The following is a 17,041-nucleotide window of genomic DNA, read 5'->3' on the forward strand; positions in this document are numbered from 1 at the left end:
GTCTGCAGTTTCGAGAGCAATGCACACTTCATATGACAATGTTTTGACATTCATCCATGATCGTTTGGGTGTGTCGATGGTATCGGCACAATGGATGTCACAGAACCTCTCTAAGCAAGAGCGACAAATTAACACCACCACGTGCAATCATCAATGTAGTTTTTTCACCTCTATTCAAGCAGCTCAAAAGATTTCCTCTCCCGCCACTTGAGTGGGTATGAGATGTGCCTGTACCACAAGAACCCAGAAACAAAACAAGCCTGTCTCCTCCCCCCCTCCACGTCGTGCTTACGTGCACCTCAAATCTCTAAAAAATCAAACACAGTAAAATCTTGTCAATTTGACCCCCACCAATCCGGGAATCAGGATAATTCAAACCAGCTTGGCCCTGGCCAACCCAAAGTAAGTTTATGGCATCAGATGCTCGCTAATTCGGACACTATGGGTCTTGCACTGGTTAATTCCAACGACCTCCCGAAGAGATGCTGTGTCCAGGCATGATTGTCGCAGCAAGTGATCGCAGAAATAGTCCTACTCGAACCTGTGTTCTAAGTACCATGCTTCAAAGTCGCTCGCACACCTCTAAGGTGTGTGCGCGGTGCACACTACAGCAGACATCACGACCAACAGACGTCCCCACCTCCGAGAACAGTCCGACCGCTTTGCGCCCGCCCACAGCCATGGAGGCTCGAGCAACCAGCATCTGCCAAACAACCCGACCCAGCTTAGCACTGCTTCAGACATTGATTCTCCTCTAACAGCACCCCCCCCCCCCCCCCCCCCCCCTTCTTACTGGCCCCCACCCCTTTTTCTTTCTCGCTGTTTTGGTGCTGCTGTGCCGCATCCTTCGTTTCCATCCGCATGGTTCTGTTCTTCCAGTGTGCCAAAACTGCACGGTCATCACATGCTGGCCACGGTTTGTGCAGTGAAGCCTCCTCACACACGACGGTGCTGCTTATCATGGGTGTGATGCGGTTAGTGGTGCAGCTCCACAGCATCGCACGATTTCAGTGGATTCACATAACAGATCAGTTATCAGACGAATCTGTGACGTCACGCCAAGTCAGGGGACAAAGCATACACACGATGGATAAAACAGTAAACCCAAAGCAAAAATGCACTCTTCCTTTTCCGTCTATGTCGTCTGCGGAACAAGAATTTGTCAGCCTGCATCCGTGACATGAAGCCATGTGATGCGCGGTTCGTCCTCAAGTTTTGCTGCAGTGGTCCCAATAATGTAACACAATAAATCATTGATGAAAATTGAAAAATAGTGATTACCACACGTTTCTCATCTTAACTAAAGTGACCATTTCCCAGTTTTTGACCAAATAAATTTACCGTGATGCAAGCAGTTCTCGACAGTTTTTTCGAGGTCATTTGATAATTCGAACATTTTTTTTATGTACCTTGAAGTTTAAATTAACGGGCTTTTACTTTATGTGACATTGAGCAAGCTTGAAGGTCAACTACACATGAAATAAAGACATGGGTGGCCAAAATGGCCTGGAACAAGCTGCACAAAGCATTACCTGCATCCTCTGTTGCTGCTGCTGTTGCCGGAGAAAGTTGCCTTGACGCATGGCTTGCAGCTGGGATGCTGTGAGGCTCCGCCCCCCTTGAACACTGGCTACTCCCTGTGCTGTAGTCACCTGACTCACTGCAGAAAGGCCCGCCACAATAGAATGCCGTGAGAAAACTCATTTTGCCTGTCGTCCATATTTTTCACTGTGAACAATGCCAGAAATTGAGATGAATTTTTAGTTTCTAGTGATTCAGCACACAGGCGGGAGAGTCAAACTTGATTACAATGAGGTCCCATCCAAAGGAAAGGTGGCTTCTTTTTATTCGATGTTTGTTTGTTTAAAAAGGTGATTTTCAGGGCTGAAATCTGGGCTAGTCGGGAAGTACATTTTTACAATTAGACAGAGTTTGTGATCAGTGCTCATCTCGTGTTTCTCCCCGTTGAACTATCTTCCACACTGTGGTGACAAAATGTCATGAAAAAGGCACTAACATGAACAATGCTGCGACCTTTGAACATGCTAATGCAGAACTTGCGAGCGGAAAAGCTATTGAGCTCTCCCTCCTACCAAGACATAGGGGCGTCAGCAATAGGGCCATGGACAAGCACTGTATAAGCTCTCAAAGTGACCAAACTCCACACACACCACCACACATGCACACACATGCACAGCTAGTGTGCATGTGTGACAAGTGCACAGACATCTTCCTTACCAGCCGCAACAGCAGAGATCCTCTGCGGAGCAGGCTGTAGCTGGGCAGAGGTGAGGTTGGTGACAGAGACAACAGCGGGGGTGCTGCCACCAGCAGTGGTGATGGAGCTGCTCACAGGCAAGCCACGGACCTGCCCCGCTGCCACAGCAACCATCTCTTGGACTGTCATGGTGGTGGCGGCCGTGGCCACTGGTGGCTGTGGCCGCTGCTGGGGCCTCAGGGCAGCAGTGCTCAACGTTGCCACTGCTGTCACCTGGTTTGAGATTCAAGAGCAACACCTATTTCAAAAACTCACGGGGTGCCCTGCAGAGCAGAGCCAGGTCCAAATAAAACTTAAGCTAGTGACTGCAGGTTGAAACACCCTTTACACTTACACGTAAATAGTTCCTGACATGACACAGGTGCGCAGCTAGTTGCTTACTTTGTTTACAGCGTCAGAACCCTTTGTATCGAGACCCATCCCAGTGGCTTCATAGACATGACATGACAAACTGCCGAGCCCAAGGTCACGAGACTAAACCCGAGAATTATACGCAGAAACATAGGGTAGATGTGATATCACATGCACTGAAGCAATCTACTAGTCTGCTTGTTCAAATGCCCTTTCCCATTCACAATGGTGGTCTAGCCAATTTGAGTTCTGCAGCAATTTTTGGAGCAGAAAAAGAGTAATTTTGGAACGGTTTTGTGTCAGCAAAAGCGCCATTCTGGAGGAACTTTGTATCAAAATTAAAATTTTGTAGCGACTCTGGGGAAGGTCAAATGGAATAACGGAGCAATTCAGATTTCAAAGAGTTCGTTCGTAATGGCATCAGAGTTCACTCCTGTGTATCTATGAAAGAGCACACAATAAGACGCTATCCAAAACAAACATTTATTGATGCTGACAGTGTCTAGGTGTAAGTTCGGCCAAATGCACTGCACTAAAACCTGCAAAACAAACATGTTCCCAAGAACCATTTTTTTGAAGCTAGCAAGTCTATCAAACTTGGAGAGTGCACGGGCAAAGTCCATATTTCCATCTAACAAAGTCTGTACTTGTTGTGTCCGCCCTAAGCTTCTGCTCTTGGAGACAGAAGATATGATTTCTTCTACCCTCTTTGCCAGTGACTAAATGTGTACATTTCGACAGGCTGTATGGGGAAGCCATTCGGGCATGAAACCATGCTCACACAAAATTTGTCTGGCTGTGCACAAAAAGACTGCCACATCTCAAAAACAGCCAGCACTGAAAGTGCAATATGTTGACATATGGCACTTTGTGACGATCACTAAAAGTTAAAATTCTACCAACAATGTGTGTTGCACAACACGCTTCCTGCATTTTACTTCCATGTAGTTTGACAGTACCATGATCAGTAAGAGCCTGATGAACCTTGGTAGCGTACATACACAACTTCAAAACTTGAAGAAGCCACTACACATCAGTGAAAGATGCAAATAGACATGACCTAAAATCGAGCTAAAACTATGATGGTAATAATATCAATAATAATCTCAGCCTATGCAAAGCACACTGAGCCAGGTGTAATCAAGAAAGTAGTAGTTTTTGGTAAGAGCACACAGATAATGGAACCGGAAACCAAGAACATTGGCGAAGCAGAAATTATGCTTGCATACGTGCAATAGCTAAATGCATTAAAAAACTCTTTTTTTTTTACCACACACATGCAGAAAACAAGTTATTAATGCTTGTCCATCATGAGTGCTCCCATGACATGCAGAGCAACTAAGGCCGCTACATATTTACAGCAAGCTTCACATGCACATACAGCCGCAAACACAGTGGCACAAAGCGTGAAGTTTTGTTGGTTAATGCATTGGTTACACCCATGTGGCGGCATGTACTGGCTATTACATTCCACTGCCAGCCACAGGTGCTCAGGGTTACCAGCCACAAAAAAAAGTTTCAGTAAGTTGCCAGCTGATAATTTTCATTGCTCTTTACGATCAGTGCTTTCCTACGGCACATTTTTGACAGATGCGACACTTAGGAAGAAAAAGGCACAGACGAACGCAAATTGATCAAAATGGCACAAATGAAGCAACTGGGCCCCCACAGCTTACACCCCCATGGGTGGGTGTTTTTTTTTTTTTTTTTCTACACCCCCCTCCCCTGCCCTTCATGGCATAAAAATAAACGTGGGCCACTTACAGGAACTTTGGTAAGGGCAAAGGTTGGGGCAGCGCTTACAACGCCACCTGCAGCAGCTGTTGTGGCTGTCACCGCAGTGCTGACCAGAATCCCGCCAGATTTGGCCAGTGCCACCGTGGTAACACCCTGAAACGTGGAAGGGAGTCAGTGTAGCAACACAGTACTGAAGAAGATTGAAGGGCCTGAAACTGAAAAATGGATGTATCGTGAAGAATAAGTCAGGAATGCCACACATATACAGTAGAACCTCGTTAATTCGAAGTCCGTCGGACCGCGAAAAATCATCGAATTAACTGCGTTTTCGAATTATCAAAAATCGACGAAAAACGAGAAATAAACGTACGAAACATGGCTGCATCAACACTGCACCTTTATTTTGCCTGAAAAACGGTCACTTGAAGTAGTCATCGATACGCGATTGCTTGGCGTGGTAGTTGGCCGCACCATAGGCCACGTCCTCCAGTCTACTTACAGTGCGCAGCAATTCGCTGTTACCGCCGCTACACTGTACAAAACTGCGCACAACGTTAAGTGACTCAACGACTGCAGCTAAAGCTGGTGCTCGGGCGGGCTCAACATCGCCTTCGCCTTCGTTGGAAGGCCCACTGCCACATATTTCTCCTTCTAAGTCGGCATAAGACGTTTGCACATCAAGTTCGGCGCTCAAATAGTCCGCAAAGGTCAATCCGTTGCTCCCGCCGCTGTTTTCTTCATTGAGGTCGGTCATACGCTGACACAATATCAGAGTCAGAGTTCTGTACTTCGGCATTGAGGCCTTTATACTCCGACGTTCTCGGCGCGCAGGCGAGAGCCGGTTGTGGTCGGATACGTCAGATCGGCGACGCTACGTCAGGCGCAGTTCGGGAGCTCTATAGTTCAGCTGCTCCGACGCGAGGCAGTGCCGTGCGACCGCCGTAGCTCATGTGCAGAACGTTCTTCGTTCGACACGTCCCCTGGGAGAGGAGGCGAGTGGCGTGGGAGGCTTGTGCAGTGCATTCTGGGTGGGCAGCTTCGGCGCGCTCCGCCGGTGCGGTCAGAGTGCGCCGAAGCCGCCGAACACATCCGCGGTCATCGCCATGCCGCGCTAGCAGAACACAGAACACGTTTGGTCACGGCACCGAACAATCAAAGCACTACGAGCAGTGCCTGCCACGAGCTAGACAAACAACGGAAACGGAGCCAGAAAAATTGTGACCTAGCGGCACCTGGTTGTTTCTTTGTCAACTAAAGCTAGCCTCCAAGACTAGTAGTCGACTGTGCAGATCGCTGAGACACAACAAAGCACCGGAAACCGAAAATTGATTTACATTGCTGCCTGGCTGCCACTCCGGCAACTCAACTATACTGGCCTAAGACTAGCAAATCATTTTTCTTTACGCGAATCACGAAGGCCACGGTTTAAACCTACGTATTATCCGGATAGGGGCGCACTGGCTGTTCAAATTATCCGGCAAATTTTGCATGGAAACTGTTGGGACCGCCGAAAACCTTCGAATTACATGGGATTTCGAATAAATCGAGTTCGAATTAGTAACGAGGTTTTACTGTAGTTGTGGGTACACAGTCCTCACTTCAAAGAACACCACTTGTCCCCACTCGAGGTCTTGGAATAGCCAAGACCTTGCTGGTTCCGCTTTGTGTACTTAGGACCGAGCACAGAAAAGTTCAGCGTAGTGAGGCTACTATTCATGCTTGCACACAGGAAGACATCAAGCAATGATTCAAGCTTGCAATCGTGTGTGCGCAATGCGATTAATGCATGCCAACCCACAGAGAATGCCAGCCCCTGCTTCACAGAAACCAGCTTTTGATTCTCCTTTGAAATTTGCATTAACGGGGTTCCACTGTACAAATTAAACAGCAGCTTGGCCACTGATGGTGCTGCTGCAGCAAGCAGAAAAAAGGTAAAAAAAAAACAAAAAAAAAACAAGCATCACTTTCGACCTGTGCAAAATTTCAACTGCCATCATACACTGGTTTCAGAGGGCGTCCAGCAAAAGTGCAACCAATCAAGCATGTCAGAAAAACCGTCGATCCAAATTTGTGGCTGGTGCCCACTTCACACACACTGAAGCTTGGCACTCAGGTTTAATATGGCCCCTGCAAGCCAATTGTAATGTGTTTTTCACGCATTCGATGAGCACCAATAGGAGAGTATGGGCTGCAGCAAGTGATGGAGTGAGCCACTCTGCCCCCGAATTTGTGCAACAGAAACACACAGACAAGAGGGCAGACTGAATGTGGAAACTGACATAGAGTGCTTCGTAGAGAAACGCCTTCCACGCAGGGTCCTTTCTCACTGAAGCTAGGAAAGCAGGTTGAAAGTGAAGCACCCCGAGAGAGGTGGTGAGTACCTTGGACAGCTGGGCGGCCATGGGCTGCAGCTGCTGTGCCTGGCCCAGGGTGGCAAGCACAGCCTGAGTGGCAGCCACTTGCTGCTGCTGCTGCTGCTGCTGCTGGGCGAGCAGCGCGGCCGCAGTGGCCGGGCTGGCGGCGGCGGCCACCACCCCTGCAGCCGTGGGATTTGGCGCAGCCACCACTGCCTGGCCGGCCACTGCCTGCTGCGGCGACTGGGCGACGGGAGGTGCCGGCTGCCCCACCTGCTGCTGCTGCTGTTGTTGCTGGCTCTGTTGCTGCTGTTGCTGCACCTGCTGCTGACGTTGGGCATCGGCGGCCATCTGCAGACATCATGTGCCATCAAGGCTGTAATCACTCAACGACTCCAGAGGCAAAGCCATTTAACAAGCTTCTGATAACAGCCTGTAGTCTGGTCATTTGTATCGCCGCCAGGTCAAGCCAGATGTGGACGGCTCATTCACTCATGGCACCACAAGTGGTGACCGTGGTATTTAAAGCAGTAATCACACGTCCCGATGGAATCCCTCTCTAAGCGTGGGCGACTGCGTACACGTCACGCCAAGAAGCCCCATCCCTACTTATAACAGACCGTCTCAGTACACAGCACGCCCAGCCAGTCATTCATAGAGTTCGGGAATGTTTTGAAGGGCCGTGAAACTAGGTGTGCCTTCTCACAAGCGAAACTAGGTGCTCCCTCTCACAAACATGTCAGGCAGGCAGGGATGGAACCCAGGACAAGCAGGATCCCTCAGCACTTTAGGGCTCCCCCAGGCGTTACGGTTTTCCCGACTCGTTACAGCTGAACGAGAGAGGTGCGTAGCTCAGGATACAAGGCAGAGGACACTCACAGCGGCAACCTGGTTCTTTTGCTTCTCCCGGGCAATGCGTTCAGCTCGCAGGGCAGCCAGCTTGATTGGGTTCAAGGGCTGCTCGTAGCAGATGCCGTTCTCTGCCAGCACAGCGGCATGCTTGGGATTCTTAGCCGTTGGGTTGGTGAAGTGAGGCTTCAGGGTGGGCGTGCGCTTGCTGGCCACCGCACGGATGGTGTCAAAGCGTGTGTTGTAGAGCAGGGTGAATGCCTGGTTGCAGTCCTGGGAGAACAGCTGCCCTGTCCTCATAGGCTTGTTGTTCTTGGTCTGAAATAGAGCACGACGACTAATCACACGCATGTTGCAGCCTCCTCTGATGTCACAGGCTGACCCTTAAAGGGATAATGCGGAAAACTCAAGTGAATTTTTGTTCTTTGTAAGGTTCAAATGTTTTGCTTTTTGATGCTCTGTTGTCATTCATTTCGCAGCAAAAGATGTATTTACTGCTGAGAACTTTGGAGTTGAAAATGGCACAATTTTTCATACCACTTGATTAGAACTCATGATGACTATGCCACCGAAAGAACTATAAAAAAACCTCTTTAATTCAAATTCACTGGGAGTGTAAAAAATATCGAAATTAACAGAGCACAGCAAATAAAAACGGAACCCAGGCAAAAAATTTCGTTGTGAGAACACACTACCTTTATTGGACAAACTCTGCTGTCATCGTATATAGTCATGCAAAAGTTGAACCCCCAAATAAAGTTTACTGCAACGCATGCATATACCCTCCCCCACTTCATCATGCCGCCGCTCTCTGTTTTGCAGTTTGCCGTGAGACGGCATCAAGGCGCACATTCAGCTGAACGCAATAAACGCGCAACAATGTGATCACAAGGACAGTAGTCAGAAACCAATGAAGATAAAAAGTGGAAAAAAAAAAATAGTATTCCATCCTGCCTTCTACACTCACATGCAGCCCGCCTGACTAGCAGCAAAGCATACTGTAAAAGGTTCTGCAGTTTCGGATTCCGGTGCGGCACATGCCCCCAAGGTTATCAGAAGCTGCTCTCAGCTGCCTACCGTTCATCTGAGGAAGCCACCGCCGCACGAACGAGCCAGGTAAATGAAGCACAACTCAATTTTCTGCAGCACAACCGATTTCTGTACGAATTAAACACTTTTTTGATAAATGGAGCCCCATGCATCCTGCTGGCAACAGGTATTGGCACAGGGTGCGTACTACTCGCCGCTCATCCTTAGACATCGCGAATAGGTAGGCTGCATGTACATGTCAACCCCCATTTCAGATGGTCATTTTTCTTAAAGGGCAACTGACCACCCTCGGGTCGCAAACACTCTCTACTGCTCTTGGAGCGAGCCTCCTCTCCTTCCATTCCCTCCTCGACATTTTTCTCTCCCGCTTCTCGTCGAGTAGGCTCGGCAAGGCAATATCACCCCTTCCTTCTCCGGTGTAAGCCGGAGGCGTGGTGTCTGTGGAGTGCGTCACAGGGCGACGTCATGGCCCCGCCTTCAATAGAATTCTTTTCTTGGTTTTTGCATTTTCTCCGCACACTGAGCGATCGAGAGGCGCGATCGGCTCGACCACCTAGACTTGTTAGCGAGCGCATCCTTTCATACATCTGTTTGTCATTCCCAGTTTACGAGCCACCTTTCCATTTTTTTTTTAGGCCTTCCCACAGTTTCACGAGCGGAGGAGCGGAAGTCGGTTGTGTTCGAAACACATGGTGAAGCGAGGACCCAGCGACCGCCCGTTTGCTTTTCTCCATGCGTGTTTGTGTCTATTCTCCGCTCCAAAGCCCATGTCATTCATTGGAGTCAAGGCGTACGCAAGATGCACGAAGGATAAGCTGTGTGTGTGCGGAGCGGTCAAGTGGGCGAGTGAGGGAAAGGCTCTGCTGCACTGCTGTAATTAAAACCTTGTTTTGGGGGGCTTGCATGGAAGAAAAAAACAACTGAGAAGGGAGCGCGCACGCAGAGCGTCTCGTGACGTGATCACGGCGAGGGGGCGAACCAACTCACTCAGTTTTACTATTTTTTAATTTTTATGGCTAGGGTTCAAGGCTGTCGCCGTACGCCCCCTCCGCAGTTTTTTTGTTGTTGTTCCTTCATGCCGGTTTGTAGGCATGTGCCAGAACAGAGGGCGCTGCGGAAAGCATTGTGCAGACGACGCGACGCCAAGGCTACGCCCAACCTTCTCCCGTCAGTCAGAACGATGCACCAATGGAGTGCCTTTAGCGAAAGTAACCCCCCATGACGTCAACGGGGTTCAGAGTAGTGGGGCGGGGCCATTTTTGTTGAAGGAAAGAACGAGCGGGATTTGATTTGAATTTTCGCAGCTTTTCGGGGCGCGCATGGCTCTAGTATTTTGCAGAGGTTATCTTCGATGCCTCATCTATGCAGTGGGCTTGTTTTTCAAAAAATGTCCGGACTGTGGTCAGTGGCCCTTTAAGAAAGGACAACTTCTATGCGATGGTGCTTAAAGTAATTAGAGATGCCAGTAACCTAACCCTCTAACCATGGCACACCGCTCAAGAAAACAGTGCAAGCCATTACTGCTAGCAGTCAACCCATCGCGGGCACAGAGCAAGAATGGTTGCATCACAGTACACGCGCTGATGCTCTGATGCTGCTAAGGGTGAGAGGTGCATAGATGGCACAGCTTCTGCTAGAGGCTGCCTTGACCATGACCGAGCTGGAGAGGAGCGACGAGTTACTCTGAAACCGGCATCCGTGGCTGTGTTGCAGTGAAGCACATCTTTTTCTCTGCAGGCGTGTGCTTTGGCAGTCCGCAAGCCACACTGTAGACTGCTTTTGCGCTGGGAGTATTGGCACTCGGCTACTTCGTATATCAAACATCGGCATTGCTCTGCAGCGCCGCCTCGTGGCTCCGAGGGGCCGTTGCATCAACAGTTTGTGGAAAAATAGGGAACAGGCATTCCCGCATGGCACACCAGATCTTCGAATTAGACAGGCTGGTGCATGTCGGTGCTTCAATATATCCAGTAAAATTTACGTTAGAAATTATGGGACTGCAGAAATTCTTTTAATTATCCGGGATTTCGAACGAACCAAATTTGAATTATTGCGGCATTACTGTACGGACTCCTTGATTGCCGGCTTAAGCGCATTGCGGCGTGGTCTACACTTAGCTCTCAGTGTCCAAAAAAAAAAGTTACCACAATTAGCTGGCAAAAATGGTTGATGACAGAGGTACCAGTATTTAATTTTTTGGCATTTTATTACTTCAAAACCCCTCTGCCACCATTGACAGTAGCCTTTTTGGCATTAGAATGCTGTGTTCAATTGTTATACACCAACTTCAATTTGTCCTCAGTGGCTGTTCAACACCGAAGTACAGTAAAACCTCTTTAATTAGAAGTCACTGCACCGACGAAAATATTCTAAATAACTGACCTTTCGAATTAACCAACCACAGTGAAAAAAAAAAAAAAAGACTAAGATAAAAAATTTCATTGTGAAAATGCACTACCTTTACTGGACGAACTTCTTGATTACCGTATATTGCTGCGTAAAATTCTATTATCCAGCACGCAGCCCATGCTGGCCAAAAAGAAAGCCGACTACAAATATAAGTTGATGCACAGTTGATGCATAAGTTGATGCATCTCCCAGTCTGGCCAGGTGAGACCTTGGAGAAGACGCTGAAGATACACCCTCACCTTGTAAATTCCCTTGGTTTTCTTCTGCTTCTTGGGATTGGTGTCGTAGAGTATCTTGCCTTCCTCGCGGGGCACAATGACTGACTCATAACGATCCTTGCACTGCTTTGGGGAACGGTAGATGCGGCTGACCGTGTTCACCACGTCCGACACAAGGTCCCAGTTCGGCGTATGACCTGGCGTAAGCACGGTGAGGTTCAGGGGGATGTCCTGGAGCTGCTGTATCACCTGGAGAGCATGCACAAGAGCATAAATAAATAAACGAGAAAGAATGCACACAGACAGGTTCGATGCAATGTACATGGCAAAATTATAAGCAGCACACAAAAGCTGGCAAAAGCAATACAGAAGTATTAACAACATAATGTCATTGCTAATAAATATTTTTTAACAGCCGTGCCCGCACAACTTTTGCTCTGACCAACTAGGGTGCCTTTGCAAAAGCCTGGTGCCAGAAACTTAGAAATGTAGTTGCCAGTGCGAAGATGGCTAAGGACAAAAACAAAGAGGCAGCCATACAAGGGTTTCCAGTGGCTGAAAAATCCTTTGATCAGGTTCTCTACTGGCAGAATGATTGGTTTATTGGTTTATTGGGGTTTAACGTCCCAAAGCAACTCAGGCTATGAGGGACACCGTAGTGGAGGGCTCCGGAAATTTCGGCCACCTGGGGTTCTTTTAACGTGCACTGACATCGCACAGTACACGGGCCTCTAGAATTTCGCCTTCATCGAAATTCAGCCGCCGCAGCCGGGATCGAACCCGCGTCTTTCGGGTCAGCAGCCGAGTGCCGTAACCACTGAGCCACCGCGGCGGGGCTACTGGCAGAATGGGTGCCAGCTCCTTTAGGTGATTCTTTAAGTGCAGCAATGCCCCTAGAGAGTTCCCAACAACTGTACCTGTTCCAAATGAATTCTGCCCTAGTATTTTCCCTTCGCTCTCCTTTAACAACCTCTAATCAAAAGACAGACTCACAAACCCACTACGGACAAATGGCAAGGTGGCAGCAGCATGAATAAAAGGGAAGGCAGGCGGTATTTTGTGATGCACAGATGTTGCCACCCATGTCGTGATGGTGTCTTGAGTTCTCACCTGAAGAATGGCCCAGTCTTCGTGAATAAGCCACTCGGGTGTGTCGGGCGAGAGGTCCAGGAGTGGGCGGGCAGCCAGGAAGCCACCTTGCTGCGCCAGCGGCCGTGGGGGCAGTGAAGCCAGGGCCTTGGGTGGCAACGTACCACCTCCGCACACCATCAGGTTCTTCACCTTCTGCAGCTTGGCCTCACGCCGCATCTTGAGGATGGCCGCTGTCGGGCGGTCGAACAGAGACTTGGGGATGTGCACGGCATCCTCCTTGCGGCTCTTCTGCTTGCGTGCTGCTGTCACTAAGGGAAGAGGCAGTGTGCACTTTCCTCCCAGTCCCCTATCAAGTTTGGCAACCCTGGTGCACACTAATTATTGCCACATCAGATTACACTGCACACGAGACTTGCACCAGTTATGCATTTTGTAGGAGCCTTCTATGGCAGAACAAACAGTTAAATTTAAGATGCCAGTTTTGTGCTTTAAGCCCTCTAACAATTGTTGATCACAAAAAGTTTAATATCTTTCATTTTCGTTACGGGCCAATACATTACTAAAGTTGATGACCTAAATCAATATTCTTTTGACCAGTCACAGATTGCTGTTTTTACATTTACAAGTTTTCATACATGTTGGCCAAGTGGCTGGCAAGAAATGCCCATTTATTTGCTCTAGTGTACTCGGATAGGAGCCCTACATGTAAAGGATCTCCTCTCACTAAGCTGAACCGTTCTTTTTTTACTCTGAGCTGGTATTTTAGAGTTACTCACTTCAAAGTAAAGGGTAGGAAAACAATGGCCAGGTAAGCTTGAAGACATATTTTCACACTAGCTATCTTAGATGTCCACTGTGATGCGGCTCACCTGTAGAGAGTGGGTCCACCTTAAGCCTCTTGGCCTCCTTCTTGATATACACAGCGGGCAGGCTGGATTCCGACATGACGGATGGCTCGTAGAGAAAACCAACACTGTAGTCAATGTACAGGTCATTCTCATCCTGAGGTGGTGTAGGTGGCGCCCAGATCTGGTTCACATTGAAAGCAAGAACAGCAGGAAACATCACCAACATGACTTGGAAATTGGGAGAGGGAAGGAAATGCTGTTCAAATTCATGCACAGTATCAAACACATGCCTTTGTATCTTGGCAGTTTTAAAAACGGGGCTACTAGTTACGGTGCTTTGTATATATTGTACAGGTCGCTCTAAAATTGTTCTTTAAATGCACTGCACTTGTTACTGTCGCCAAATGTGTCACTGTAATCATTGTTGCCAATTTTCTGATACTAGTGAAGATGGCGATAAGTCACCGCAAGCCAAGGCATGTCGTGCTCGAGGAACGTCATATTTTTGCCACCTCAGCAAGCGTACTTTACACAGGCTTTCAAAGTTTTTCACTATCACTAAACACGACAACGGCCACTAAACCAAAGCAGCTGCAAGCAAGACAAACAAAAAATGACCTCTCTCTTTACACCTGTGCTTTAAGGATGAACCGCGGCATGCCACTTCCAGCCAGAAGCAGCACAACCGACTAAACACAAAGCATGTTTGGTTATCCACAAAAAATTTCTTACCGGCATCTGTTCATGTCCGTTCATAGAGATGTATATCTGGTGGAAGGAGAAGAAAACAAGTCGTGAGTCGCAGCTACCAATTTCGTGACACATACCTAAAAGGCTCTGGATTATTTTTTCTTCTGCTTTTCAATGCCATAAGCTAGAGCCGGCTTAAAGACAAATTCCTGATGGATACATGTAATATAGCCATTGACATCTACTTGTTTGGGGTATTAGTTTGTGAACGTTTCCACAGGTAAAGGAATAGCCCATAGCCCATTTTGAAAACGAAAAATGGTTTGGTTTGGTTTATGGGGTTTAACGTCCCAAAGCGACTCAGGCTATGAGAGACGCCGTAGTGAAGGGCTCCGGAAATTTCGACCACCTGGGGTTCTTTAACATGCACTGACATCGCACAGTACACGGGCCTCTAGAATTTCTCCTCCAAAGAAATTCAGCCGCCGCGGCCAGGATCGAACCCGCGTCTTTTGGGTCAGCAGCCGAGCACCAAAACCGCTGAGCCACCGCGGCGGCTAAAACGAAAAATCAGTTTTTTTCATCAGTGCCATCACAACAAGCCCAGTATTAATGAAAAGGGCAAATATATATATGGCTAAGCAGTTCCGATTAGCCGCTGTGTCAAAACAGGACACCACGCTTTCAGGTGCCCAGAGGTCTCCTTGCAGTGTAGGATACAATACTGAGGGATGCACAAGCTGCTGGGTAATTGGGACAGTGCTCACTCTGAATTAGGCACTTCAGCTATTCAATACGCTTTCACTGTCACTCAGCAGGAGAGTAGCTTCAGTTACATCTTGCACACTGGGACCAAGTTAAAAGCCAACTCAAGCACAGTATCACTTCACATTACGGTTCTTTAACCATTTTTGTGCATTCCTTACTCCTTTCTAAACGTGTTCAGCAGAGAAATCAAATGTGAGATCAGTTTCGGCAAAAATTGGTGCTTCGCACTGCTCCTTCTTATGCAACGCATGGCCATGCAACTGGCCCACAGAAGTTCCTGGAACCTAAAAAATGTAATGTGCTCTTGACTGTGCAGTTACTAAGCTCTGCTTCTCAATTCCAGGTTGCATGTTCAAACTGTGATGATATTCGTTTACATCTCTCATGTTCAGTGTATACTTTTACGGCAGACAGCACACACAAACTTGCATGTGCATTCAGAAAATAGTCTGGATTGCTATCCGTCAAACAACTATGGCAAACCAGAATGAATGGATTTACTTCGGGGGTGAGGCAACTTAATGTCAAAATGCACCAGAACCAAGATGTTTATGGTTAGCACTGAACTATTTTGCTGAAGAGCAAAGAAATCAACATCACAGTGGAGAAATGAGCGCACTGGTAGCTATCGAAAAGGAAGAGGATCCTGAGAGTCGTCAAGTGGACTCAGTGCAGTTTATTTTTATTTCATTAACTTTTGCCAAGATGCTCAAAACAGCAATAGAATCCAAGCAGTGATCGCAGCGATTAGCTGATTTGCCTTAATGACGTCATTTTCTTCCTCAACATGATCTCAAGCTGTGGAACCACACAATGTTGTCTTTAAAATTCCTTTAGTGCTAATGCTTAAACTCAAACTTCTAAAACCTCAATTACTGGAAGACAGGCAAGTGCTACCTGATAATTCAGATGCAAGGGCTGCACACTGAAGCAAGAGTCCTGCAGCTCATACTACAGCTAGGACACAGCTACCGATTAGGATTATGTTAAGACTGATCCAGATAAGTCATACCATATGAAAAGACTCCAAGTGGCAGGCTCCTAGCATTTAGACTACCTGCACCATAACTGTAGCTTTGCATTAATAATGTGTAGTGGACTTCACCCTCACAAGTACGCTAACTCCAAGGCAAGCTCATGGTGAAGCTATGTCTAACCTCTACGAGAAGCAAGTACAGTTGACTCTCAATAACTTGAACTAGAAGGGTGCAGAAAAATTCATTCGAGAGCCAAAAATTTGTCCAAGTTAAGAGGAGTTTGTAATAAGCGGAACTATTCTAATGACCTTCATGCTGACAGGACCAGACTTCAGACTATCAGTAGAAATAAAAAGGAAATTTCAACTGAGTAAGAACTGTCGAGATTCAGTAGCAGCACACAACTCAGTTAGCACCTTAAGAAGTTGCCCCCCTTTGCAATAGCAAAACTAAGACTGGCATCTTTGTGCAGCTTCTCCAGGTCTGCCACTTTACACAGCAGTGTTCAAGCGGTGGTGTAGCAGGTTAGCAGTAGAATGCTGCAGCTCCCCAACAAAATTGCCCTAGATTAGGCCGTACTCCCAAACAGAAAGCCTTTTGTACAACGTTTTAGAAGCACCTTAACCCCCAAAAGGAGGAGCAAGATTTGAAATAAGGGACTAATTACTCATCAACACAGACATTTCTTGTAGAAGTTTGCTGCATTATGGTGTACGCTGAAGAGTAATCATTCCCTTATTTAGAAAGCATTTCTGCATTGCTTGATGAAACACACTGCTTTACAACTACTGCATAACACCGTCTCTGATACTGGTTTCTGATCTGGAAGCATGTGTCGTGCAACAACATATCTGTACTGTGGAAAAGTGGTGCATTTCAAACGGCCTTATTTTGAGCCCAACCAAGATGACAGTTATTTCTTCCACTAAGTAGTGTGTCGCTACTGATATCTGCTGCTCCCTCGGCAGTGACAGCTTGAAGAAAGCAGAGCTCAGGATCTTGGATGTTTACAAGGACTGTTCAAGATTTCGTCATCATGTTAAAACAATACTAACAGGTCTGCTCTTCTATACATGGTTTTAGTGCAAGGATCACACATGGATTCAGTGATCTTGTTCGAGAAAACTATTTTGTTCACTTGTGTGCTCCAAGCTTCAATTTGCATTGGTTGCTTGAAACTGTACCGGTACTGTCCTTAAAGCTTGAATTGAATATATTCAAAGTGGTTTGCTTTGCATGTATTATAATTAAGCCGGTAGTTTTCCACCATTCCCCCCAAAAATTGCGGATTTGAGCATCTTTCCTTGAATTGTGTTAGCAGCCACATTTTTCCCTCTTGATGCTATTGCTGTTTTCAACACCAGCAGCAATAACTGAACAATTAGAAAATTACTATTTTCCTTATTTGTAAGAACAAAAT

General features: G+C 47.3%; 1 protein-coding gene across 8 annotated transcripts in view; it reads right to left on the reverse strand.

The window, feature by feature from the left end:
* Positions 1-17,041, reverse strand: part of dom (domino helicase) — a 104,347-nt gene that overhangs the window by 12,939 nt on the left and 74,367 nt on the right. For 7 of the 8 annotated variants that reach the window (XM_089574939.1, XM_089574941.1, XM_089574936.1 and 4 more), the window contains 9 exons: positions 13,919-13,954; positions 13,208-13,367; positions 12,357-12,646; positions 11,268-11,495; positions 7,600-7,887; positions 6,748-7,071; positions 4,394-4,519; positions 2,239-2,491; positions 1,533-1,660 (listed from right to left, as the gene is read on the reverse strand). In XM_089574939.1, the coding sequence (XP_089431065.1) occupies positions 1,533-1,660; positions 2,239-2,491; positions 4,394-4,519; positions 6,748-7,071; positions 7,600-7,887; positions 11,268-11,495; positions 12,357-12,646; positions 13,208-13,367; positions 13,919-13,954 (1,833 nt within the window). The remainder of the gene's footprint in view (positions 1-1,532; positions 1,661-2,238; positions 2,492-4,393; positions 4,520-6,747; positions 7,072-7,599; positions 7,888-11,267; positions 11,496-12,356; positions 12,647-13,207; positions 13,368-13,918; positions 13,955-17,041) is intronic. The other variant, XM_089574938.1, reaches the window with a different exon arrangement.

Source organism: Amblyomma mixtum, chromosome 2 (genome assembly GCF_055824585.1).
Source record: "Amblyomma mixtum isolate Tamu chromosome 2, ASM5582458v1, whole genome shotgun sequence".
Classification (NCBI taxonomy): Eukaryota; Metazoa; Arthropoda; class Arachnida; order Ixodida; family Ixodidae; genus Amblyomma; species Amblyomma mixtum.